Genomic DNA, 25,416 nt, shown 5'->3' with positions numbered 1-25,416 from the left:
GTACAGTAGAAGTATGCAGAAAGTTCCATGCTGTCTAATGACAATGGTTTGTTATTTCAAGGAAAGCACTGTGGGATAGGTGTATTGATCAGTGTATTCTGTGTACCTAGTCCATATCTTGAAACCTGTTTTATTGCACATTCATTTTATTTATTATGATAGTTCTTTATTGAGTTAAATTGACAAGTGCAAGTTATATGTTTAACTCGATGATTATACACATATGCAGTGTAAGATAATTGCCACAGTCAAACCAACTCATTCTTCTTTTACTCCCTCAAAGAGAATATTCTTTGTCATAATTAGATATTGGAATGGCACATATGAATTTAAATATTCCTGGTTTAATTAGTACCTTTTAAAACTAAGTCATACCACCTGCATAGTTTTCTGGGGCTACTATAACAAAGGAAATACAAACTGGTAGGCTTAAAACAATAGAAAGGTATTCTTTCCCTGTACTGGAGGCCACATGTCCTGAATTCAAGGGCAATGATCCCTTTGGAACCTGAGGGGAGGATCCTTCCTTATTCTTCCATTTCTAGAAGTGCCAAGCATTCCCTGGCTTAAGGCAATCTAACTCCAGCCTCTACCCAGGTCTTCCCAAGTGCCAGATTCTTCTCTCCTTTTTATAAGAATGCCAGCCTTACTAGACAAAGGCCCATTCTAATGACCTTGTCTTACTTACCTTGCTTACCCTTACACAGATTCTATTTCCAAATGGGGTCTTATTTATGGATATCAGGCATTAAGAATTCCCTGTATCTTTTTAGAAGTCATAATTCAGCCCATACCACCATCTTAGAACATTGAGAACATTGTCTTTCTAAACATGAAATCAAGTGCAGGCATGGAAGGCTACCAGGAAGCTATAAAGAGTGTGTAGTACTCCTGTGTACCTTCTGGAGTTGTTAGTTATGTAACTGTGAAAGAATGTCTTACATAAACAATTGAAAGAAGGAATTACTGATCCTGGCTGACAGTTTCCAAGAGTTCAGTCCATAATCACTATGAGACAGCACATCACTAATGTGGGGAGCATATGGCAGAGGCCATTATTTCATAGCAAACAGGAAGCAGAGGAGGATAGGAAGGGGCCAGTAGGTAGATGTCCCAAGGGACCCATCCCCAGTGACCTACTTCCTCCAGGGAAGTCCTACTTCCTCAAGTTTCTGGAACCTTCCAAAATAGGGCCACCATTTGGGAACCAAACATTCAAATCAGGAGCCTGACAGTGCCCAGACCTTGAGTTCAAGCCCCAGGACTGCCCCCAAAACAAGCAAAATGAAAAATAGGAGTTGAGTCATCTGCTAGCAGACTTAAATGACAGTAAAGACATTTCAATGGTTTAAAAACAATCAGTGCTTACTTCATTTTACCCAAAATTCTACTCTATTCCCTTTCATTAGATAGGCAATTTTTAGGTACTATTCCCTAGTACATACCTAGCATGATGAGGAGCTACTTGCTCTGGGAGATTATGAGCAATAATGGATTTTATGTACATTTTTCCTTTTTCCTTCTGGTGTAGAACCTGTTCCTCCACCCCATCACCACCAGGAGATCTGGGACCTAATAGGGACCAATTTATACCAAGCTCATACTTGGTCAGAAATAGGTTAACCACTCAGAGCCCTTCCCTGAGAGAAAAGTCACTGTCTTTTCCACTTTGATAAGGAGGCCTGTGATGTTGTAATGCAGACGGCCAGGGCCATGTCTCCTCCCACCAGAGAAAGCAAGTAGCCAAAAAGGAAGATGCAACTGGCAGGCAGAGGGCGCACTTGGGCAGGGGAAAGGGGAGCTGGAGACGGGCCTAAGAAACCCTTGAGCTGGCAGTAGTACCTCTGCTGTGTTTATCAGCTGGTGATTCCTTCTTTTTAAATGGAATGAGTCCAAGATGGATATCTGTCATTGCAAACAAAACAACTGTGACTAATTCAGCAAAGTAGTTATTCTTGTTTCTGTAATGCCTGGAGCTTACAAAAACAAATTTGAAGCTGGGTGCCAGTGGCTCATGCTGTAACCCTAGCCTGGTAGAAAAGTCTTTGGGACTTCATCTCTGGTTAATCTGCAAACTGTAACTGGATGCCCGATGTTGGTGGTTCATGCAGTAGGCTGAGACCTGAGGATTGTTGTTCCAAGCCAGCCCCAGCCAGAAAATCCAAGAGACATTGATCTTGAATTAGCTTCCAAAAAGCCAGAAGTAGAGCTGTGGCTCAGGTGGTACAGTGCCATCCTTGAGTGGAAAAAGCTTAGGGACAGTGCTCAGGCCCTGAGTTCAAACCCCAGTACTGGCACAAAAAATGTGGACCTGAGACATGACTCAAGTGGTACAGCATCAGCTCAGAGTTTGCAAACAAGAGCACCAGAAAAACAAGAGCTCAAGTCCCCGAGTTCAAGCCCCAGTACTGGCATACACACAGACACACACGTACACACAAAGAATGAATTCATTTAGTACTCTTTTCTTATAAAAAATCGTTAATAATCACAGTGTGAGTTTTCAAATTATATATATAATATATATGTACATATGCCTATAGGTTGTTCCAAAGAAGTAACTTCCAATTTAAAATCCTTTCTTCTATTTGCTGTATCTTATAGTTCTGAAAGGCATCTATTTTCTAAACAATTGGCATGTGTATGTCTTAATCCAGTACTTTACATTTCATTTGCAATAGTAAAACCTGCTAATTTTAGATTAAATATATCTCATGAGATACAATTTTATTCTTTCAGGGAAAACATTCTAAAAGTAGACCAGCTAAAAAGAAAGTTCCAAGGGACTATTCAGAATGGGATAAGTATGTTTTATATTTCATTATATAAACTTTGTCACTGAAAAATTCTACACCATTAAATACTATGATAACTTCTAGTATAAATATTATAAACCTGAAATATCAAAAGAAAGACCAATTTTCTTTTAGTAAAATACAAAAAAAAATCTAGTATGGACACTTTTGGGGGAGGAATTGGGTCTGGTGTTTGAACTCAGGGAATCAAACTTAGTAAGGAGGCCCCCTATCACTGAAGCTGCCCCTCCCCATTTAGTTAATTTTTAGATGGAGTCTTGAACTTTGTGCCTAGGCTTAGCATGAAACTTTGATCCTCCTACCACTGTGGCCCAAGAAGCTAGCATTATAGCATGTACCACCACACCTGGCTTGCTTGTAGGCATGGGATCTTCCTAACTCTTTGCCCAGATTTCCTTGAACTACAATCCTGTTACTTTCTTAACCTCCCAAGTAGCTGGTATTACAAGTATGTACCATGATGCCTAGTTTATCTAAGAACTTTTAATCTTGGTTTAACAAAACAATGACATCTTTTTGTCTATAAAAATAATATATTGTAAGTATAAGGATTTTTACTTTAGAAAAATAAACAATGTTATGCTTTCCCAAAGTAAAAAGTGCAAACATTTTAAACAAAGAGAAATTTGTCGCAATTTTAATGACATGGTTTGGAACAGGTTAAATCTGATTAATATTTAAATTCTCACTTAATTACATGTTTTCTTAAGAAATAATGTAAATGACAAGAGTGAAAATGACATGGAAAGCACACTTAAGATGCATGTTTTGAGAATATATTCAAGGTACAATAAAGGTTGAACATCTAACTTTCTGAAAATCAGTAATCTGAAATGTTTAAGCTTCTGAAATGATTTTAGCCCTTCTATGTCAAATTTCATACTATCAAACTTTATTTCCCGGACATGATTATTTAAACTATTAAATTATGTTCAGGTTATGTGTATAAGGAACATGTAAAATATAAATAATTAATTTTAACTTGGGTTCCATCCCCAAGATATATCAGGATGTTTTTTCAAATACTCCAAAATATGCAAAATATTTGAAATCCCAAACACTTCTGAATCAAGAATTTTGGATTAAGAGATATTAAATCTGTGATCTGGTGCAGTGGCTTATGCCTATAATCTGATACTTGGGAGAAAGAGATAGGAGAATTGCAGTTTGGACAAACTTGAATTAAAAAAATAGCTTTAGGGCTGGGAATGTGGCTTAGTGGTAGAGTGCCTACCTAGCATGCATGAAGCCCTGGGTTCAATTCCTCAGCACCACATAAACAGAACAAGCCTGAAGTAGGGCTGTGACTCAAGTGGTAGAGTGCTAGCCTTGAGCAAAAGGAAGCGAAGGACAGTGCTCAAGCTGTGAGTACAAGCTCCAGGACTGGCAATATCTATTTCTATATCTATAATCTATTTATCTTTTATAGAACAATCCAGGCATGGTGGCACATGCCTATAATCACTGTAATTACAGTTAGGCAAGAGGAATAACTTAGAAGTACATGGTCTGAGAATGATCTAGGCCAAAAATATGACACCATATCTGAAAAATAACCAAAGCAAGCCATACTTATAATCCCAGTTACTTAGGAAACTGAGACTCAGAGGATCGTGGTTCAAAGCCAGACTAGACAGGAAAGTTCAAGAGACTCTATCTCCAATTAACCAACAATATGCCAGGCTGGAGGTATGGCTCAAAGTAGTAGAGCTCTAGCTATGAAAGCTGAGTTAGAGTGTGAAGCTCTGAATTCAAGCCCAGTATTGTCACACACACACACACACACACACACACACACACACACACACACGATATGCAACCTGTTATGCAAATATGGATAACAATTGTAAATTTTATTTCTTTGCTTGTGCTAAACATGTTTTCAGTTTTGTTTTTCCTCCACTTAAGATTTGATGTGGAAAAGGAATGCTCAAAAATTGATGATGATTCCAAGGAAAAGATTACAGTGGACAACAAGGCTCATTTGTCTAAAATTGAGACAAGAATAGATACAACAGGTAAGAGAAGAAAATAACAATCATGTAAGTAGTTAATGGTCTTTAAAATTTTTAATTGTACTAAAACTTGTCAATCTAGGAAACATCATCTGTAAGTGTGAGATTGCCATTAGAAGTTTATAGATTTTCTCCCAAAGTTTACCTCTAACAAATTCATTTTTCTTTTTTATCTTTTATCTGGTGCTGGTCCTGGGGCTTGAAATCAGGATCTACACACTGTTCTTGAGATTTTTGTGCTCATAGCTAGTGCCCTACTATTGAGTCATACCTCCACTTCCAGCTTTTTTTTTTTTTTTTTTGGCCAGTCCTGGGCCTTGGACTCAGGGCCTGAGCACTGTCCCTGGCTTCCTTTTGCTCAAGGCTAGCGCTACTCTGCCACTTGAGCCACAGCGCCACTTCCGGCTGTTTTCTGTATATGTGGTGCTGGGGAATCGAACCCAGGGCCTCATGTATAGGAGGCAAGCTCTCTTGCCACTAGGCCATATCCCCAGCCCCAACTTCCAGCTTTTTGTACTTTATTGGAGATAAGCATCTCATAGACTTTCCTGCCCTGTCTGACTTTAAGTCACGATCCTCAGATCTCAGCTTCCTGAGGAACTAGAATTACAGGAGTGAGTCACTATTGCCCAACTTCATTTGTCTTTGACTATTTAATTTTATATGGATAATGATTATGATAATCAAATATGTAAGACTTCAGAATATAAACTCATTATTCTTGCTGTAATTTCTTTTTTCCTATTTTTTCTTTCCTACAAATTCCTCATTTTTTTCTTTTTGCCTCACAACAAAAAGATGGCAGTAAAACCAATTTTTAAAAATTGAAATTCTCAAAAGTTGTGAATGATAAAGAAAATAAAAGCTCCTAAGCTTAGGAAACCTTTAATTTCTTTGGTTCAGTTTGCTATTCTTTACCTAAGTTACAATTCACAGACTTGTGTGAGGGAGTGGAGCTGGTAGTACATGATTGCTTGGTGTAAAAAACCCTGTGTTTTGACTTTCAAAACCTGAGAAACAAACAGAAAAAAGAAAGGTCACTTGCATTTAAACTTTTTATATCTTATCTGTCTTTCCATCTACCCATCTAGTTATGTTTTCCTATAAATCAGATATTTATTTTTAGGTCTAACCGAGAAGGAAAAGGGGGTTCTTGCTACTCGTGAAAAGGAAAAAGGAAATGAAGCTTTCAACTCGAAAGATTATGAAGAGGCGGTGATGTATTACACTAGGTGAGCAGGCTTCAGTTGTTCAAACATTTTATTTAAATTAAGCAATAGTAGAGTAGTTGCTGGAACCATATAAACAAGCTCAGTAATCTGTCAAACTCACTGAAAATATGCTTATGATTTATCATATACTCACTGGTATGTGGCTTTTTGTTGTTGTTTCTTTGTTCGTTTGTTTTGCCAGTACTAGAGCTTGAATTCAGGTCCTACCTAATGCTATTTCTTGGCTTGGTCACTTAAGGCTGGTGCTGTACCATTTAAGCCATATATCTACTTCTGGATTTTTGATGATTCATTTGAGATGAGACTCTCACTTGGACTTTTCTTCCCAGGCTGTCTTTGAACCAGGAAACTCAGATCTCAGCCTCCTGAGTACCTGGGATTACAGGAGTGAGTCACCAGTATCTGGCTCTACTCATACATTTATATTTTTATTGATTTTTATTTTGTACCATTTTCTTTGTTTTTTTTTCTGCTAATGTGAGGTGGGTTGTGAAACCCAGGTCTTGTCTTGCTAGGCTACATTTCTAACACTGTTTCAACTGAAAACAAAAAATACTTTTCTCATACGTCTAAGTTCCTACCCTACTATGTATTTGACAGAGTCTAAACTTCCCCATTTTACAGAAAGAACTGAAATCATCTGAAAGGAACTTGACAGAAGTCATATAGCATAAAAATTAAGAGCTTGCATTCTGCAGTCAGATTGCTGGCCCTCTTTCATTCTGATACTTAAGCGTCTCTCCTCTCCCTAGCACCTTTACACTCTAGAATGCACTTCCAGCCTCTATTTAATCCTAACTCATCCTTCAGAACTTATCCTGTCTTACTTCTTTGTAGAAGTCTTCCTGGCCACCCAAGCCTGATCCATCTCTATACCACCACTGCAGCCTTATCAATCCTTTGTAGCATCTGTCAAAAGCACAGTTTATCTGCATGATTCCATACTAACTGCAATGTCAGCTGGGTCCACTTGTTGTTGTTGTTTGTCTGTCATTATGTCCTCAATACCCAGGAGAGGGCCTGGTTCATAGCAGCTTTTCAATAAATGCTAATAAAACTTTTGAAGTTTTGGGCTGGGAATATGGCCTAGTGGCAAGAGTGCTTGCCTCGTATACATGAGGCCCTGGGTTCAATTCCCCAGCACCACATATACAGAAAATGGCCAGAAGTGGCGCTGTGGCTCAAGTGGCAGAGTGCTATCCTTGAGCAAAAAGAAGCCAGGGACAGTGCTCAGGCCCTGAGTCCAAGCCCCAGGACTGGCAAAAAAAAAAAAAAAAAAAAAAGAACTTTTGAAGTTTTTACTGCCTGTGAAAAGTAGAAGTTCCTAAACTGAACTTATAGACTCACAAGTGCCACTTTAGATTAAATGCAGTCCACTCTTCCTTTTACATTTGTAAGGAAGAGTTTTTGTTTCCAGTATTGTGTCTCTAAGAAGTTGTCTAGAGCTAAGCACTTGTGGCTCATGCCTACCATCTTAGCTCCTTGGGAAGCTGGGAATGGGTGGATGGAGCAAGGTTCAACCATAGCCTAGGCAGAAAAGTGTTCAAGACTTTCATTTCAACCCATAGATGGAAGTAGTGGTTTATGCCTGTCACCCCAAGTTGTATGGGAGGTTGAGATTGAGAGGATGATAGCTCCAGGTCAGCCTGAGTAGAAAAGTCCATCAGACTCCACCTCTATGTAGCGAAGCTGGATGCCATAGTGGGTGTTGTCACCCTAGTGACTATGAGAGCCTAAAATAAGCAGATCACAGCTCAGGTGTGAGCCCAGGTGGAAAGTGAGATGCTACTCTGAAAATAACCAGTGAAAAACAGGGCGGAGGTACCTGTATAGCTTAACGATAGAGTGTGGCTGAACAAATATGAGGCCCCAAGTTCAAGCCCCAGTACTACCAAAGAAGAAAATAAAAAAGAAGTTTGTTGTTTCTGATGGCTTAAGTGAACACAGGTAAAGATATTGGATGGATCATTCAGTCAGGGCAGCCTTCTGTTTTCAGGGCTGACATTATTTTCTCTCTTCTTGTCTATGGGGAACGATGTATGTATATGTTGTGTGTATGCTTTGTGCTATGATGTGGTATGTCAGTGAGGGCCCACCGCCTTCTGACCCTGGCAGACTCCTTACCTCCCATGCCTGTTTCCGCAATGTTATACTGGCATAGCACTGTGAGTACCCCCACAGGGATTAATCAGGACAGTGTACTTGGAGTGGGATAGCATGGTGGTAAACATACCAGACTGTCTGGCTGTGACTCAGCTCTGTCATTTACTAGCTGTGGGCACAACACAAGCACCTGCGTTCTCATCTGTGTAATGAGAAGAGCAATGATTCCTCCTTCATGCTTTGGTAATGAGGCAGCCAGCTCTGTGGGTGAAGACTTTAAGTGCCAGGCCAACGGCACCTAGTGGCAGGAATGCTTAGGATCACATCCCTACCCAGCTGTACAGCTTCTCCCCATTCATCTTTCATGACCTGATAAATTGACCCTGTTTGACCTACTTTCCTGTTTCAATCTTCTGTTATGGGTTTTATAAATTCAGTGCACAGATACCCTTCTGTTTCTTATATCTGGGCATGTATTATTTCATAGCATTCCAAATCAAGTTTTTAAGCAACAGTCCTTTTCATTAGTTGTTTTGTACTTTCTTATCTCCTTCATGTAGCAAAATTGGTTCTTCTGTTCCCTTCAATTAAATTTCTTCAATTAAATTACTTTTGGATCATTTCCTTAGAATTGATTCTACTTTTATATTGCAGACTAATTTGTTTCAGTTAGCACACTGACACCTGAAGAAAGGCTATTCACTGCGATAGATCACTCCATTTTTTTGTGTGTTTTAGGAAGCTGATTCTAAGGAGTCAAAGTTTGCTATTTAATGTGAACTAACCTGTTTGGTTTTGTTGGGAGATCTACATGTATCTATATTTCTATATCACCTCAGACACCTGAATTAAACTCAGTGCATTACTATCTACTGAAGAATCTGTCTAGATGTAAATGTCATATTTAGATGTATGTCATCACTTTGGATGATACAGGATGTATTATTTTGCTCAGGCTGCCATCACAATGTATTACACACTGAGTAGCTTAAACAGGAAAAACTTACCCTCTCACATTTCTGGAGGCTGTGAGTCTGAGACCCAGGTATAGGAGGGGGTGGTTTCTTCTTGGCCTCTCTCCTTGGTTGGCAAATGGCCATCTTTTCCCTGTGTGCTCACAGGGTGTGTCATATGTGTCAAAGTCCCAACGTTTTCCTGTTTCTTTCTTTTTGCTTTTTAGTTGTTGGACTTGAATTTGAGGTCTGGGTGCTGTCCCTGAGCATTTTTTTGCTCAAAGCTAGTGCTCTACCACTTGAGCCACAGTGCCACTTTTGGTTTTTGAGTGGTTAATTAGAGGGGTACTTTCCTGCCCAGGCTGGCTTCAAACGTGATCCTCAGATCCCAGCCTCCTGAGTAGCTAGGATTATAGGCGTGAGCCACCAGCACCCAGCTTCAATTTCCTCTTCTTATAAGGGTGCTAGTTTCACTGGATTAGAGCTCACATCAGTGACCTTATTTTAACTTAATTACCTCTTTAAAATGCCTATCTCCCGCCATATTCATTTTCTAAGATACTGCGGAGTTAGGACTTCAACCTATACTCTTTTGATTGTGCTTTGAGATAGGTTCTTACTTTGTAGCCCAGACTGATATGGAACTTATTATCCTTCTGCCCCATCCTACCCAGTGCTGGGATTATAGTCATGTACCACCGTACCCACCTCACATCAGTTCTTGAGGGACATTGTTCAGCCCATACATGAAGTATAATCTTTTTTTTTTTTTTTTTTGGCCAGTCCTGGGGCTTGGACTCAGGGCCTGAGCACTATCCTTGGCTTCTTTCTGCTCAAGGCTAGCACTCTGCCACTTGAGCCACAGTGCCACTTCTGGCCATTTTCTGTATATGTGGTGCTGGGGAATCGAACCCAGGGTCTCATGTATACGAGACAAGCATTCTTGCCACTAGGCCATATCCCCAGCCCCAAGTATAATCTTCTTTTCACTTGCAACTGTAGCTGACTCTCTCCACATTCTTGTTGGCCTTGAGCCTGCATGTTGCCCATAAGTATTTCTTTTTAGGAGCCTCTCAGCCCTTCCTACTGTGGCCGCCTATAACAACCGAGCTCAAGCGGAAATCAAACTACAGAACTGGAACAGTGCTTTCCAGGACTGTGAAAAGGTCTTGGAGCTGGAACCTGGAAACATCAAGGGTAAATGTTCACTGAGCACTTTTAAATTTACAGCCGGACCCGTTAGATCAACTGTAGATACTAAAGACATTCACATTAAGTGATTTCAGCAAAACCCTAACTTCTACAAGTGCTTCATCACTTATTTGGAATGGAAATACCTGATTGTACTGGACTAGCTCATAATCCTGAAAGAGTGACTAAAATGTTAGCATTAGATGAAGTTGAATGAAGGGACCCAGGAACTCTCTGTACTAGCTTTGCAACTTTTCTGTAACTCACAGATCATTCCAAATAATAAAAACATTACAATTGTTCTATCATGAACACATCTACATGAACTCTCGTTCCCTTGGGAATCTAACCAGCAGTGGTGATGGGAAAGTGCAGACAATGCCCCAAGTTGGAGTAATTAATCACAGAAGGGCTTGAGCTTTCCATAGCATTCCTAGAAGGCCAAAACTAAAGCCAGCAGGCTAAATTTACAATTATATTAAAAACCAGGTCAGGTGTTTCAGACCTCAGTGTCTCACTTTTCAGAAATAAGAAGCTCGATATTCTTTTATTCTTCCAAAACACCAGTTTTGCCCCACAAAGCCCTCTCCTCTAGGGTGGATAAAGGCGTGGAGCTGAAAAGAGATTCACTGTCAATATTAATTATAAGATATGCATTGAGGCTACTGGAGAATCTGACACAAGTGCCCCATTTTTTAACTTAGCTGACCTCGTGAGTGCATTGCTCTCTCTCTCTGAACATTTGAACATTGGACAAATTGATTTCGTGAATGTGCTGTAGTCTAAAGTAGATGCGGATCAGCTGTTTATGAATTTTCACACAGATTTTCTAGAGTTTCTAGAGGTAGTGATGTAGAGGTAGAGAGTTTCAGAGTTTCTAGAGGTGGTGATAAGGAAAGCTTCCAATGTGGCACTGTTGGGGGTACGTACACCTGTTTGGAAGGTGGTGAGCTCTGGCGACCCTCAGCCTTTGGCAGAGCCAGTGAGCCTGGCTCCAGAGGCCAGGCTGGCAGAGGAGGCAGCTGCCTGGTGCGACTTCTCTTGTTTGTTTACTGTAGGCTCATTTTCTCTGGGATCACAAATAAAAGTGGGTAAATTTAAGTTTTGCATCCTGATCTCCCTTACTGTTTATTTTTCCCACTTGCAAAATATGTTCTAACCATCAGGGCAACGGTCCAACATTACAACTTTTATTTTGGTAAATTTTCAGCTCTTCTGCGTCGTGCCACTACCTATAAGCATCAAAACAAGTTCCGGGAAGCTCTAGAAGATTTGACTAAAGTACTGGATGTTGAGCCTGATAACGAGCTGGCCAAGGTAAGGACAGAACATGGATTTGTCTCTCAGTGCTGTATCTGAATTTACGTTACAATGGTAGCATTCTCATTGGATCAGTAATGTTATATGATTAGTTATAGCTTTGCAAAGCAGATATATTCCAGATGCACCAAGATACGAACGTCCTCCTGATGTGAAAGAAAGCAGGTTCCTAAGAAAAAAAATATGTCCAAGTAGAAACCTATCACTGCATGCCAGATATCTAATTTTTGTCACTTATAGTGCTGCAAGCATTGCTTTTCTCCAAACAAATCCCATTTTATTATGCAGAGTGGCATAGAAGTTTCTAGGTATTAGTGGTGAGCTTCATGGCCATAGAAGAGGTTTTGGCTGCCTGCTACCATGGTACATATGGCACCATTGATAGCACACACTACTCAACTGAGTGGATTAATTTAGGTATGAATTAAGGGGCTCTATGTTAAGGCCTAAAGAGTCAAGGTAAGGCCAAGCATAGTGGCTCAAGCTTGTAATCTGAGCTTCTGTGGAGGCCGTTTGAGGCCAACTTGGCCATAACTTTACAAGACGTTGTCCCACTCAATGGCAAACACTTGTCACCCACAGTGACACAGGGTAGCATAAATTAATAGGAAGGTCACAAAGCTGGGCACCCATTGCTCATGTCAGTAGTCCTCCTTATTCAGATGGCTGAGATAGGAGGATCACAGTTCAAATCCATCCCCAACAGGAAAATCAGTGAGACTCTTATCTACAATTAACCAGCAAAAAGCTGGAAGTGGAGATATTGCTCAAGTGGTAGAGTGTCAGCCTTGAGAGGAGAAGCTGAGGGACAGGACCCAGGCCCTGAGTTCTAGGCCTAGTCTCAGCATGTGCGTGCGCATGCGCGTGTGCGCGCGTGCACGCGTGCGCGCGCGCACACACACACACATACACACATGGAAGATCACAACTCAGGCCTGAGCATAAAGTGAGATCCTACCTTGAAAATAATTCAGAACTGGCTGGAAGCATGACTCAAGTTGCAGAACATGTGCTTAGCTAGCGTGAGTCCCTTAGTTGCTTAGCAAGCATGAGTCCCTTAGTTCAATTGCAAGCACTACAAAAAGAACATTGTAGAGGTAAGTGTTAAGAGGTAGGTGAGAGGTCTGAGATTTTACCCTCCTTGCAGATTAAGAAAGTTGCTTAGGTCAGAGAGACTAATGGCATATGTTTTCTATCATATGAGGAAGCTAGATCTAAAATACAGGGATATAAGAAATTATACAGGTCTCTAGGCATTCACACATAGTGAGAACAAAGGAGGATACTCTTAGAAGAGGAACACAAAAGTGCAATGCCTGTGTGCATCTGAGCATGCAAAATGAACTCCAGGAAATGAAAACAAGAGGATTTTTTCTTTTTGCTATTTTTGTTTTCTTTTCTTTTTGGTCTGTTTATTTATTTATATATTTTTTGGAGGGCAAAGGGAGGTGGAGAAATGGAGAGACCAAGGGTGAACAGATGCAGCAGTGATACTCACTAGACACTTAAAAATGAACTATATAACATGTGGGTAGGAATTGGAGGAAAAAACTGAGAGAGAGCAAGGGAAGGGGTGACTGTCCAAAAATAAATAAATGTACTCCTTACCTGAATTATGTAACTGTAACCCCTCTGTACATCACCTTTATAATAACAATAAAAATTAAAGGGTGGCTCTGTGGCTCAAAGTGGTAAGTCACTAGCCTTGAGCAAAAAAGCTCAGGAACAGTGCCCAGGCCCTGAGTTCAAGCCCCATGTCAGACAAAAAAAATTTTTTTTTTGAAAAGTGACTTAGGGAAGTTGAGCTATGACTCAAGATGTAGAAGGTAAATGAAAAAGGTCTAGAACCATGTCCAGGTCTTGAGTTCAAGCCCCAGGATCAGCACAGAAGAAAAGAAAAGGAGGAAGGGAGGGACTTTACAGAGGATATCCTGTGTCATATACAAAGGACTTGGTCACTCATGGCATGCCGAGCAGATGAGCTTCGCATTCACGTCAGTTCCCTTGCTCCCAAGTCCCAGAGTATGCAGAGTGACCGGGGTGGATGCTACACTCTCCATGCATTTGTGTGACAGCTAGGAAGCCTATTCTTCAGAAAACCACCATCTTTTATGATGGGTTATTAGCAAGTCTGCCCGACCTCTGCTCCAGAGGCAATGATCATCTTTATTATACTGGGGAGCAAAATACTTGCCCTATTCCATACAGGAAATGCTACTTAAGCTTCCCAAGGCTATTCCTGGTACAAACATCCTTAAAGATAGTCCAGAACAAAGTAGTTTAGTGTCCCCACTCAAAATATGGTCAGAACTGGAGAAAATGCTGCACATCTGCCCTTCATTGATAAATTGTACCCAAGTTTCCACTCACTTGGCTGTCTACTGGGTTATATATCCCACTTTCCCCTCATGTCCTTTGTATGATGCTTATAAATATTAAGTGTTGATGAAACAGTATTATAAGCGAAAAATATTGGAACAGGAAAAAACACTTTAATTTTACAACCCAGCCTAATATTATGTTCAAATATTAACTCTTAAGCCTTCCCCAAATGCATTTTTATCTTAGCCACATATAAAGATGAACTCAAAATGGATAATATAGCTTAATGTATAACCTGAAATAAAAGTTCTAGAAGAAAACACAGTAAGCCGGGTGCTGGTTGTGCACACCTGTAATCCTAGTTACTCAGGAGGATGAGATATAAGGATTATGGTTCAAAGGAATCCCAGACAGGAAAGTCTGTGAAACTCTGATCTCCAGTTAAGCACCAAAAAAGCTGGAAGTGGCGTTGTGGTTCGAGTGGTAGAGCACTAGCCTTGAGCACAAAAGCTCAGGGACAGCACCCAGGCCCTGAGTTCAAGCACCAAGACCAGAAAAAAAAGAGAAGAGAAGAGAAGAAAAGAGAGAGAGAGAGAGAGAGACAGAGAGAGACAGAGAGAGACAGAGACAGAGACAGAGACAGAGACAGAGAGACAGAGAGAGACAGAGAGAGAATTTCTCTTCATTACTGTTTTTATTTTATTTTTGTATTGTTTATTCATTTATCTGTCTTTGGGAGGATACGGGGGATACAGAAATGAAGGGACAAATTATGAACAAATACAGAAGTGGTACTAGACACTATGTTATAAATGAACTATACAATTTGTGGGTGGGGGACAGGAAGAAAACACTGGAAGAGAGTGAGGGAAGGGGTAACATCATCCTATAAGAAATGTATTCATCACCTGACTTATGTAACCCCTGTATATCACCTTTATAGCAACAATTTAAAAACCTTGATGACTTTTATTTTAAATGAATATTTTCTTCATATAGCATGAAAAATACAGCCTATACAAGAAAAAGTTGATAAGTTCAACTTCATCAAGATTAAAAAGGTCTGCTTTCTTGAAGGACACTATTAGAAGAGTAGGAAGATAAGCCATAGAATGGAAGAACTCAACAGAAGACTTGTCAAGAACTCTCAGAATGGGCTGGGAATATGGCCTACTGGTAAAAGTGCTTGCCTCCTATACATGAAGCCCTGGGTTTGATTCTTCAGCACCACATATACAGAAAAAGCTGGAAGTGGTGGTGTGGCTTCAGTGGCAGAGTGCTAGCCTTGAGCAAAAAGAAGCCAGGGACAGTGCTCAGGCCCTGAGTTCAAGCCCCAGGACTGGCAAAAAAAAAAAAAAAAGAAGAAGAACTCTCAGAACTTAATAAGAAAACAATAAGCTAGGAAATAAGCAAATATATTTGCATATATACATATATTTGCATGGGTATAATTTGGCAGGGCTAGGGATCAAACCCAAGCCTTGTACATGCTAGGCAATTGCTCTATCACTGAGCTATCCTTGCATCTCCAGGCAAAATATTTGATCTGACAGTTCATCAGAAGAAATATAAAGGTGGAAAATAAGCACATGAAGAGATGTTCAAATGTCATTAATCATTAGAGAAATGTAAATCTGAAAGCACAATGAGTTTAAAGGGCTGACTATACCAATTGCTGGTGAAGATGTGGAAGAAATGAAATTCCTGGGAGTGTAAAATAGTGACCACTTGATTGAAAAATAATTCGGTGGTTTCATAAAAAGTGAAACATAAAAACATATGTCTATCATATGCTTCAATCCATTCCATTCCACTTTTAGGTATTTACTCAAGAAAAAATGTGATCAGATAGCCTTACAAAGACTTATTCTTGAATACTCATAGCAACTGTATTTGTAATAAAATGGAACAGTCTAAAATGTCCATCAGCAAGTGGATGCTATGTCCACATTGTAGACATCCCCCACAGTGCAGGGGAATGCACTATGGAGAGACACAGAGCAGCACAGATGGTTCTCAGTGATTGTGCTGAGTGCACGCAGCCAGGCAGAAATGAGAACAGGCAGAAGGATTTGCTCTTTGTGAAGACCTAGAATGCAAACTAGCCTGTCACAACAGAACAATGATTGGGTAGTGGTATTGTAATGAGCCAGTAGAAAAATTTGGGGAGTAATACATGTGTTTTATTTTAATACCCTATCAATTTATGCATTTTAAGTATGTGCACTTTCTGTCATTTATCCTTCATGAACACTTTAAAGATGGAGGGATGGTTTGATACAGACATTCATTCTATTTTCCCTTTATTTATTTATTTTTGCCAGCTCTGGGGCTTGAACGCAAGGCCTGAGCATTGTCCCTGAGCCTCTTTGTGCTCAAGGCTAGTGCTCCACCACTTGAGCTATAGTGCCACTTCTGGCTTTTTCTGAGTAGCCTATTGGAGATAAGAGTCTCATGGACTTTCTTGCCTGGGCTGGCTTTAAACAGCGATCCTCAGATCTCAGCTGCCTGAGAAGCTGTGATTACAGGTATGAGCCACCAGTGCCCAGCTAGACATTCATTCTAGTTGGCATGAAGTATTTCAGAACTTTCAACTATGCTTTTTTTTTTTTTTGCCAGTTCTGGGGCTTGGAACTCAGGGCCTGAGCACTGTCCCTGGCTTCTTTTTGCTTAAGGCTAGCACTCTACCTCTTGAGCCACAGCACCACTTCTGGCCTTTTCTGTTTATGTGGTGCTGAGGAATCAAACCTAGGGCTTCATGCATGCTAGGTAAGCACTCTACCACTAAGCCACATTCCCAGCTTACATGATTTTATTTGTTTAAAGTTAAACATCTCTATGTATGGAAACATGGGACTATCACCAAAATGTTGGTAGCGTTATCTGAGTGGCAGGATTTGGGTAGTCTTTTCCCTTTCCTTTTTGTACTTGCCACCCAAGGGCTTTTTTATTTCTTATTAAGTAGACTTGTATATTTATAATCAGATAATGAATTTGTTTGAAGAAAAAGATATTAGACCACCATAAGGGCTTATATTATCTCGATTTAGAAACAACTGCATATTCTTATCTGTAAGAACAATCACTTTTTTATTAAAGGAAAACATGTTCATTGGTATGGTGATTATGTTGCAGAAAACCTTGTCTGAGGTGGAAAAAGAGCTGAAAAATGTGGAACCTGCATCGAAGATACAAACCAAGGGAAAAAGGATGGTCATTGAAGAAGTAGAAAACTCAGAAGATGAAGATGGAAAGGAGAGAGGGGAAACACATGAAGATGGCAGTGGAGATCAGAGTAAAATGCCTTTTCTATTCTGTTTATGCAAAAAACTATCTTTTCATACAATGTGCTAGCTCAGATTTCCTTCCTTCTTCCCTCCCTCCTTCCCTCCCTCCTTCCCTCCCTCCCTTCTTTCCTTCCTTCCCTAGCATAGGCTGCTTCCCTAACATACATACTCCCTATGTAGCCAAGATTGGCTTTAAATTCATGAGCATCTTTCCTCACCCTCTCCAGTGCTTGGCTTATAGGCAGGTACCATCATGCCTGCTTCTACTTGTAGTGAAACTGTTAGTCTACTAAACTTTTTCTAGCTTTACCTAGTAAATTTACAAATACGTTTAGTTCATCTTTTTCTCAGTACAGAGTAATACAGTCTCCCAACTCTTATTTTTTTCTTAGTCCAGAACCTTTTTTTTTTAGTGCTCAGTTGAATTCCTGAGTATCATGTGTTCATGTAAATGGTTGTCTCTGTGTGACACCCATTATTTGTAAATTAATTCCTTAAACCTCTCAGGTGATTTTTGTATGTCCACTTGGTTACAAATACATTTGTTTCGTTTTACTCAAATAGGGGCCTAAGGGTGGCTCCATTTACAATCCTAAATTGAATATATTCTTGGACAATTACTAAGCATTCCTGTTCATTTTTTAAATGCTGGCCCTAGAGCTTTAACTTGGGGTCTGGATACTATTCCTGAGCTTCTTTCGCTCAATGCTAGTGCTCTTTGAGCCACAGCTCCACTTCAGGCTTTTTTGGTGCTTAATTGGAGATAAGAATCTCATGGACTTTCCTGTTCAGGCTGTCTTTAAACCACAATCCTCAGATCTCAGCCTTCTGAGTAGCTAGGATTACAGTTATGAGCCACCAGTGACCACAGCTGTGACATTTTAACATGAGGCTACATCTCAAATTTTTTAAAGATGCAGTTGATCATCATTAGCTTTTAGAACCATGATTTTCTTGTATGTTGCAAATTCACTTATGCTTTCAAGGGTCCTTTGTATAAATTATTTGTGATTTCCTTTACAGACTGTTATATGGTCTGCCAGTAAGGATGGGTCTCTTTTTTCACTTCCCTTTGGTGCATCTGTTTTGATCCCCTGGACTGGCTTCAGTGACCAAGGGTTATGAGGGAGGGAGAGGGAGGAAGTGGTATGCGTGACTTGTTCTCAGTCTTGGAGGGCCAACATTGAATCTTCTTCTATACCTATAACATCATTGGTTTTTGATAGATTCTTTTAATTTAGGAAGTGGCTTCTGATTTCTATATCGTTGAGTATTTTGTTTTGCGTGCTAGTCTTGGGGCTTGAACTCAGGGCCTGGGCACTGACCCTGAACTTTTTTTGCTCAAGGCTAGCATTCTACCACTTAAAGCTATACCTCAATTTGGCTTTTATTTTTATTTTTTATTTTTTTTTGCCAGTCCTGGGCCTTGGACTCAGGGCCTGAGCACTGTCCCTGGCTTCTTTTTGCTCGAGGCTAGCACTCTGCCACTTGAGCAACAGCGCCACTTCTGGCCATTTTTTTTTTTTTTTTTTTTGGCCAGTCCTGGGCCTTGGACTCAGGGCCTAAGCACTGTCCCTGGCTTCTTCCCGCTCGCTCAAGGCTAGCACTCTGCCACTTGAGCCACAGCGCCGCTTCTGGCCATTTTCTGTATATGCGGTGCTGGGGAATCGAACCTAGGGCCTCGGGTATACCGAGGCAGGCACTCTTGCCACTAGGCTATATCCCCAGCCCTCTGGCTATTTTTTGTATATGTGGTGCTGGGGAATCAAACTGAGGGCTTCTTGTATACGAGGCAAGCACTCTTGCCACTAGGCCATATTCCCAGCCCCTCAATTTGGCTTTTTGATGGTTAACTGGATATAAAAATCTCACAGACTTTCCTATGTTTGCTTTGAACCACAATTCTCAGATCTCAGCCTTCTGAGTAGCTAGGATAACAGGCATGAGACATCAGCACATGGCATTGGGTGAGTGTTTTTATCTTGAATCGTTGAATTTTTTCAAATCTTTTTCCGTACCATTGATGTGATTGTGTGGGTTTTCTTATATACTCTATTAAATAGATTATGTTGCTTTTTGAATTTTTGAATCTGATTTTTGAGTTTTCGATTTCTTGAGCAAGATTGCATTGATTATCATTTAAAAGATTGATTAATGAGTCTTATTTATCGATGCCTTTTAGAAGATTTTTGCATCTATGTCCATGAGAGATAATAGACTTCAGTCTCCTTTCCTCCCTCCTTTTTCCCTCTTTCTCCCTCTCTTTTCCTCCTTCCTTTCTTTTCTTCCTTGTATTAATTTACTTATTTCCATATTTGTCTGATTTTGGAATTGGGACAATACTAGCCTCAAGAATTTTTTTCAGAAAACATAAGTACTTCCTTCACTTGTTTTCTGAAAAAAGATTGTGTAAAATTGATGCTATTCATCAAAAATAATTGTACTCTGGCTGAAGGTGTACTTTGGGCCTATGTTTTTTATCTACTTGCATAGACAGTGGAATCATTGAAGACGTACCTTTTTGTATCTGTTGTCTGTCACTCAGCAGAATGTTCTCCAGATTCATCCATGGTACAACATGTATCCATACTTCATTCCTTTTTATGTGGAAACATTCCATTGTATGGCTAACACCATGTTTTCTCTAGTCATCACTTGATGAACATTTGTTTCTTTCTCTTTTTTTTTTATACAAAAGAGCAAATGTTGTGAACACTTATATACAGTGGGATGAATTGATGTTTCAAATTTTCTTGGGTGTATTCTTGGAAGTAGAATTTCTGGGCTGTGTGATAGCTATATGTGGAACTTCTTGAATAGCTGCAGACTGTTTTCTCAAGGGAGGATACCAACATTGTATGAAGGCTTCAATGTCTCCAAATTCTCACCAATGTTTGTGATTATCTTTGCCATTATAGCTATCATAGTGGGTGTGAAGTGGTATTCCCTTTGATCTGGTTTTGCATTTACTTAATGACTATGTTGACCATCATTATGTGCTTGTTGGTTTTTTGTTGTTGTTTACTCCCCTTTTTTCCTTCTTTGTCTCCCCCTTCCTCCTTCCCTATCCCCCCTCCTTCCCCCTTCCTCTTCCCTCCCTCTTTCTCCTTCCCATCCCCTTCTACTTCTTCCCTTTTCCTCCTCTCCTTTCCCCCCCCCGGATTTGAACTCAGGACTTAACACTTGCTGGGAGGTGCTCTACCACTTTGTCTACACCTACAGCCCTCTCCCTCCCCTTCCCTTCCCTTCTCTTCTTTTTGTGGGGTCTTGCTAGGTAGTCCAGGCTAGCCTAGAATTCTAGATTCTCCTGCATTGGTCTCCCTACTGTCAAATGCCTGTTCAGCATCAACATGATAATCATATAAGAATTTTTGGGGCTGGGAAAATGGCCTAGTGGCAAGAGTACTTGCCTCATACACATGAAGCCCTGGGTTTGATTCCCCAGCACCACATATATAGAAAACAGCCAGAAGGGGCACTGTGACTCAAATGGCAGAGTGCTACCCTTGAGCAAAAAGAAGCCGGGGAAAGTGCTCAGGCCCTGAGTCCAAAGCCCAGGACTGTCCAAAAACCAAAACAAACAAAGAATTTTTATTTATCCTGTAACTTTTTCATGTTGGGGAATTGAGCAACTTTCTAAAGAACTATATGTGCCCTCCTGAGATAAATTCCTGCTGGGTCATGCTGCATAATCTTTTTAATACACTGTAGAATCAAGCTTCCTAATATTTTGTTAAGGACTTTCAAATCTACTGATTGCGCATACTATCCTAAGGTTCCACTATTGTCCTTTCTTTTGATATTTGTTATTATTGACCCTTTCTTCCCAACATACTCTTGGTTTCTAGGGCAACAGATCCTCATGGTTTCTTTCATTCCTAGGCATTCTTCCATCTACAATGGAGATTTTCTGCTCATCCTTTAAGAGTATTTCTCCTTTGAAGGGTAACCCATTCGCGGCCAATCTTTCATGGCCTTTGGTCACCCTGTGATCTATGTAGAGCGTTCCTGTTTCTTGTCACATGAGTCATTACCCAGTGAGACTCCTGGGCCCTTCAAGGTCCAGCCTCTGTTTCCCTTTCAGTGTAAGTGCTCAAGAATACTTCAGTCTTTAGTTCACATTCCAGTTATGCTAGTTTCTTGCTCTCTGGACCTGGACAAATTCCTTACTTAGTGTCTTCCTGTGTCTATCTTGCCTCACTGGGAAAGTAGGAATGATACTACTTGTCTTAAGGATCAATGGTGCTGTATATAAACATTTAGGCCTGTAGTAAGTTCTAAATAAAGGGTAGCTATTTGGTAACTGCATTGGTGAGGCTTGATGGGATAGTGTACTGTACAAGGGAACAGACAAAAATACTGAACTATGTGTTGCTTCTACTCACACAGACTTGTGCTTCCATTGGTATCAGGGCTGAGGACTTGAGCAGATTCTGGTGAAAACTGGGGCCTAATCTAACAATCCCAGTGAGGCGAATTTTCATGTTTAAAAGCAAGTGATGTGGGCTGTGATAGTAGCTCAAATCTGTAACGTGAGCTACTTAGGAGGCTGAGATTAGGAGGGGGAGAGGCGAGTCCTGGCCAAAGTTATCCAGACTTCATCTCAAGCAAGAATATGGATGTAGTGATGGATGGAAGGGGATTCCTGCTGAACCAGAGGCCCTCACTAAAAAATAAAAGCTTATATGGGCTGGAGGTGGAGCTCAGTTGGAGTCCCCCCCTCCCCCCCCCCCCCCCCGTGTGTGCCGAGTTCAACCTCCAGGGTCCTGAAGAAATGACACAACAAAAACCAAACCACGCTTAGCCTGAGCACTTTAAAGCCATCGATACCTGAAATCTTTGAAACAAATTCAAATTTTTAGTTTGAACAGGCCTGAGTGGAAAATGGTCTTTTAGTCTTTTCTTTAACTTTTAACGCTGGGCGCGTATGTTATGCAACTTGCTTGACAAATTCACTTTGTGAATTGGAAGTCACCTTGGATTTTCATTCTGCTGACCGCGTTCGTTCACCCCGTTCTTCAAAGCGAGGAGGTGCCGGGGCCTCGGGTGCGATCGAGGGCGGGGTTCTAGTTCTAGCGATCCCGCCTTGCTTAGCTGTGAGTGCGGACGGGGAGGGGACGGGATTTAGGGAGACCGCCTCTAGCGCCGTGCGTCCCAACCCGGCGCGGTGTCCTGGGGCGGCCCGGGCGCGGAGCGAGAGGCCGGGAACCCCCGGCTCCGCCCCGGGCGGGCGGGCGGGCGGGCGGTCGCTGGCTTCCCCGCGGTCCCGCCCCTCTGCGACGGCCCGCGGCTTCCGCGGTAGTCGGTGCGGGTGATGCCTCCGCTGACTTCCCGCATCCGCTTCCCCGCAGCGGCCCCGCGCGCCATGGGCAACATCCAGAAGAAGCTGTCGGGCAGAGGCGAGGGCGGCCGGCGGCCGGCCAGGGGGGCCCCGCGGCAGGGCCGGGCGCAGGGGCCCGGCGCGGAGGAGCGGGGCGGGCCGCGGGCGACTTCCACGGCCGCCGGCGACGCCAACGGGCACCCGGGCAGCGGGCGGGGCACCGGGGACCCCGCGGCGGCCCGCGCGCCCCCCAGCCCCGACCGCGACCCCGGCCCCGGAGCCCCAGCGGATCCCGCCGGCCTGAAGAATCAGGGCAACGAGCTGTTCAAGAGCGGGCAGTTCGCCGAGGCGGCCCGCAGGTACGGGGCGGCGATCGAGCTGCTGGAGCCCGCAGGTGGGTGAGCCCCGAGCGCCCTGCGCACCCTGCGGCCTCCCGGGAACCCCCGCGCGGCGTGGACGCTCGGCCCCAGCCTCCCTTCCCAGTGGCTGCGGGCACCTGCCGAGCAATACGCGGGAACGCAGCCCATCCCGGCTCGCTCGCGGGGGGCGGGGTTCGGGGGGGTTCCGAGGGGGGCGTCTCCGCTCTCTGGGGCGGCCCAATCCGGGGACCAGGGCCCTGCTCTCCCCGGGTATCCCTGGCAGAGATCCGGGTGGCCCAGGCGGGGACCTCCGCAGTGCCCAGCAAGGCCTTGGGACTGCAGTGCCACGCCGGCCGCTGTCGCAGCCTGCCGGTGATTCTGTGATGTTGCTGCTGGATCTTAACTGTTATTAACTTAATTGTGATTCTTAGGAAGCGAGAGTGCAGATGCCCTAAGTATCTTATATTCAAATAGAGCGGCCTGTTACCTAAAGGAAGGAAACTGCAGCGACTGCATTCAAGATTGTAACAGGTAAGCCGCAGGCTTTCAGGATTTAGATCCTTACAGTTTCCATGTGACAATAATCTTCCCGAATTTCCTTCCCAAGGGCTTAACTTCCTTAAGACTGTTTGGAGGTATGTTAGTTGCTTGACAAATGAAAATCATAAACTCCACTCACACACGTGAAGGCGCTGCGCCTCCCTAATTCTCCTTTCTTATCACTCTGGGCTACTGGTGAAGTTAAACCTGACAACTACTTCCGGTCTTGTGGCAGAGGAATGGCTGCTCTGGAAGCATGGTTTCTCTCCGATCCTTTCCAGAGGGTACCTAATGGCTCAGTGTAGTTTTACAGATAACTGTAAACAACTCTGGCACCAACCTTGCTCCCCAAACAACTTTTCTGGACCACTTCCTTCCACTCCCCTCCCCACTCTCCAAGCCATGGCTCACCTTGATCTCAAAGATTGCAATGCCTTTGTGCAATCCCTGCTTGGCTGCTCTCAAACTCCCCTGGCCATCTGCAGGGCTGTGATGACACTGCCTCACACCTAGAGGTCCTCATTCACTGCAGTGGCTGTCAACTCCTCACCCAGGGCTGGACTGCTGCTCAGTAAGTTACCAGACCGGGTGAGTGAGTAGAACATACTGTTTTCTTTAGTCATTGATGACCCTGCCACAGAAGCCCTTTGACAAGAAGTGACTATTCGTGCATCTGAAAAAAAATAAAAAGTTGTATCCTGGTGTGACACAGTCATGATTTTCACCTGTGTTTCATGTAATTTCCTAGTGATCACCCCAATTCACTTACAGAAGCCCTAGACTAGACAGTAAATTATGTGGATTTTCTGTTTGTAAGATGAACTATTTATATATTAGTTTCCATTAACAAATTGTTTCTGTCATTGGCATTATTGGCTTATTTGGTGTGGGTAAAATTTGTCTAGTACCTGTGCCTACAGTATAAAATGAAAGCTTGAGGCACTTGGATTTTTTGGGCTAATTTTACATAATTAACGCAAATCATATTTATGTTTTGACTTGGTCCCATCCACACTGATGCTGGCGCACATTAGTGATTTCTTCTATTTTCCAGACTTTGTGTATCAAGTTGGTAGTTTGAGATCTGTCACGGCACAAGTACCGATCCCAAGGAAACGGGTGCATGTCACGAACCTGGGTGCTTTTCTTTTTTCCTTTTCCCATTTCTCTGAAAGTTTGTTAAACCTTTACCACTGTAACTAACTGACAAGACCACATAAACTTGTTAGATATCAGGCACAATTTGTTGGTAGCTAAAGATACTTCAAATAGCTATGTAATACATTATCCACAGACTGGTCTCAGGACCTGTAATGACTGAGGCCAGGATTCCTCAGTTAAAACTTGAGACCTTTTCCAGGCACTGGTAGCTCACACCTGTCATGCTAGTACTCTGGAGCTTGAGATCTGAGGATCACAGTTCTGAGCTAACCCTAGTAGGAAAGTCCTTGAGATTCTTATTTCCAATAAATCACTCAGAAAAAGCTGGAAGTAGTGCTGTGGCTCAAGTGGTAGAGTGCTAGCCTTGAGAAAAAGAATCTTGGGGACAATGCCCAAGCCCTGAGTTCAAGCCCAGGACCAGTACATACACATGTGCACACATACAAAACCCCACAAACTTGAGACCTTTAGCCATGCCAAGGCATGCCAAGGCATGGAGTTGCACAGCTGTAATTCTAGCACAGGAAAGGTTGTGGCAGGAGAATTTTGAGTTCCAGGCCAGCCTGGTCCACATAGCAAGACCCTGACTAAAAAACAAAAGCAAATCATAATACTTGAGACCCCTGAAGTTAGGACTGCTATTAAATAGTAGCTTTACTTTGACCTTACATGAAATTGCTTAAGGAGCAATCATATTCTGGCTAAGATTATGTTTCAGGATGAAATCAAAGATGGGGGGGGGGCTGGGAATACGGCCTAGTGGCAAGAGTGCTTGCCTCGTATACATGAAGCCCTGG

The 25,416-nt window shown here is 42.2% G+C and overlaps 1 protein-coding gene across 1 annotated transcript in view; it reads left to right on the top strand.

The window, feature by feature from the left end:
• The window catches only part of Spag1 (sperm associated antigen 1), a 52,238-nt gene that overhangs the window by 5,298 nt on the left and 21,524 nt on the right, over positions 1-25,416 (top strand). Inside the window, exons 4-12 of the mRNA XM_048358847.1 lie at positions 2,740-2,804; positions 4,725-4,834; positions 5,958-6,063; positions 10,186-10,316; positions 11,521-11,627; positions 17,088-17,247; positions 22,591-22,776; positions 22,840-22,953; positions 23,350-23,449. Of these exons, the coding sequence (XP_048214804.1) occupies positions 2,740-2,804; positions 4,725-4,834; positions 5,958-6,063; positions 10,186-10,316; positions 11,521-11,627; positions 17,088-17,247; positions 22,591-22,776; positions 22,840-22,953; positions 23,350-23,449 (1,079 nt within the window). The remainder of the gene's footprint in view (positions 1-2,739; positions 2,805-4,724; positions 4,835-5,957; positions 6,064-10,185; positions 10,317-11,520; positions 11,628-17,087; positions 17,248-22,590; positions 22,777-22,839; positions 22,954-23,349; positions 23,450-25,416) is intronic.

This window comes from Perognathus longimembris, chromosome 12 (genome assembly GCF_023159225.1).
Source record: "Perognathus longimembris pacificus isolate PPM17 chromosome 12, ASM2315922v1, whole genome shotgun sequence".
Classification (NCBI taxonomy): Eukaryota; Metazoa; Chordata; class Mammalia; order Rodentia; family Heteromyidae; genus Perognathus; species Perognathus longimembris.
The sequence above is the reverse complement of the archived record's forward strand: the minus strand, read 5'-3'. Positions and strand labels throughout refer to the sequence as shown.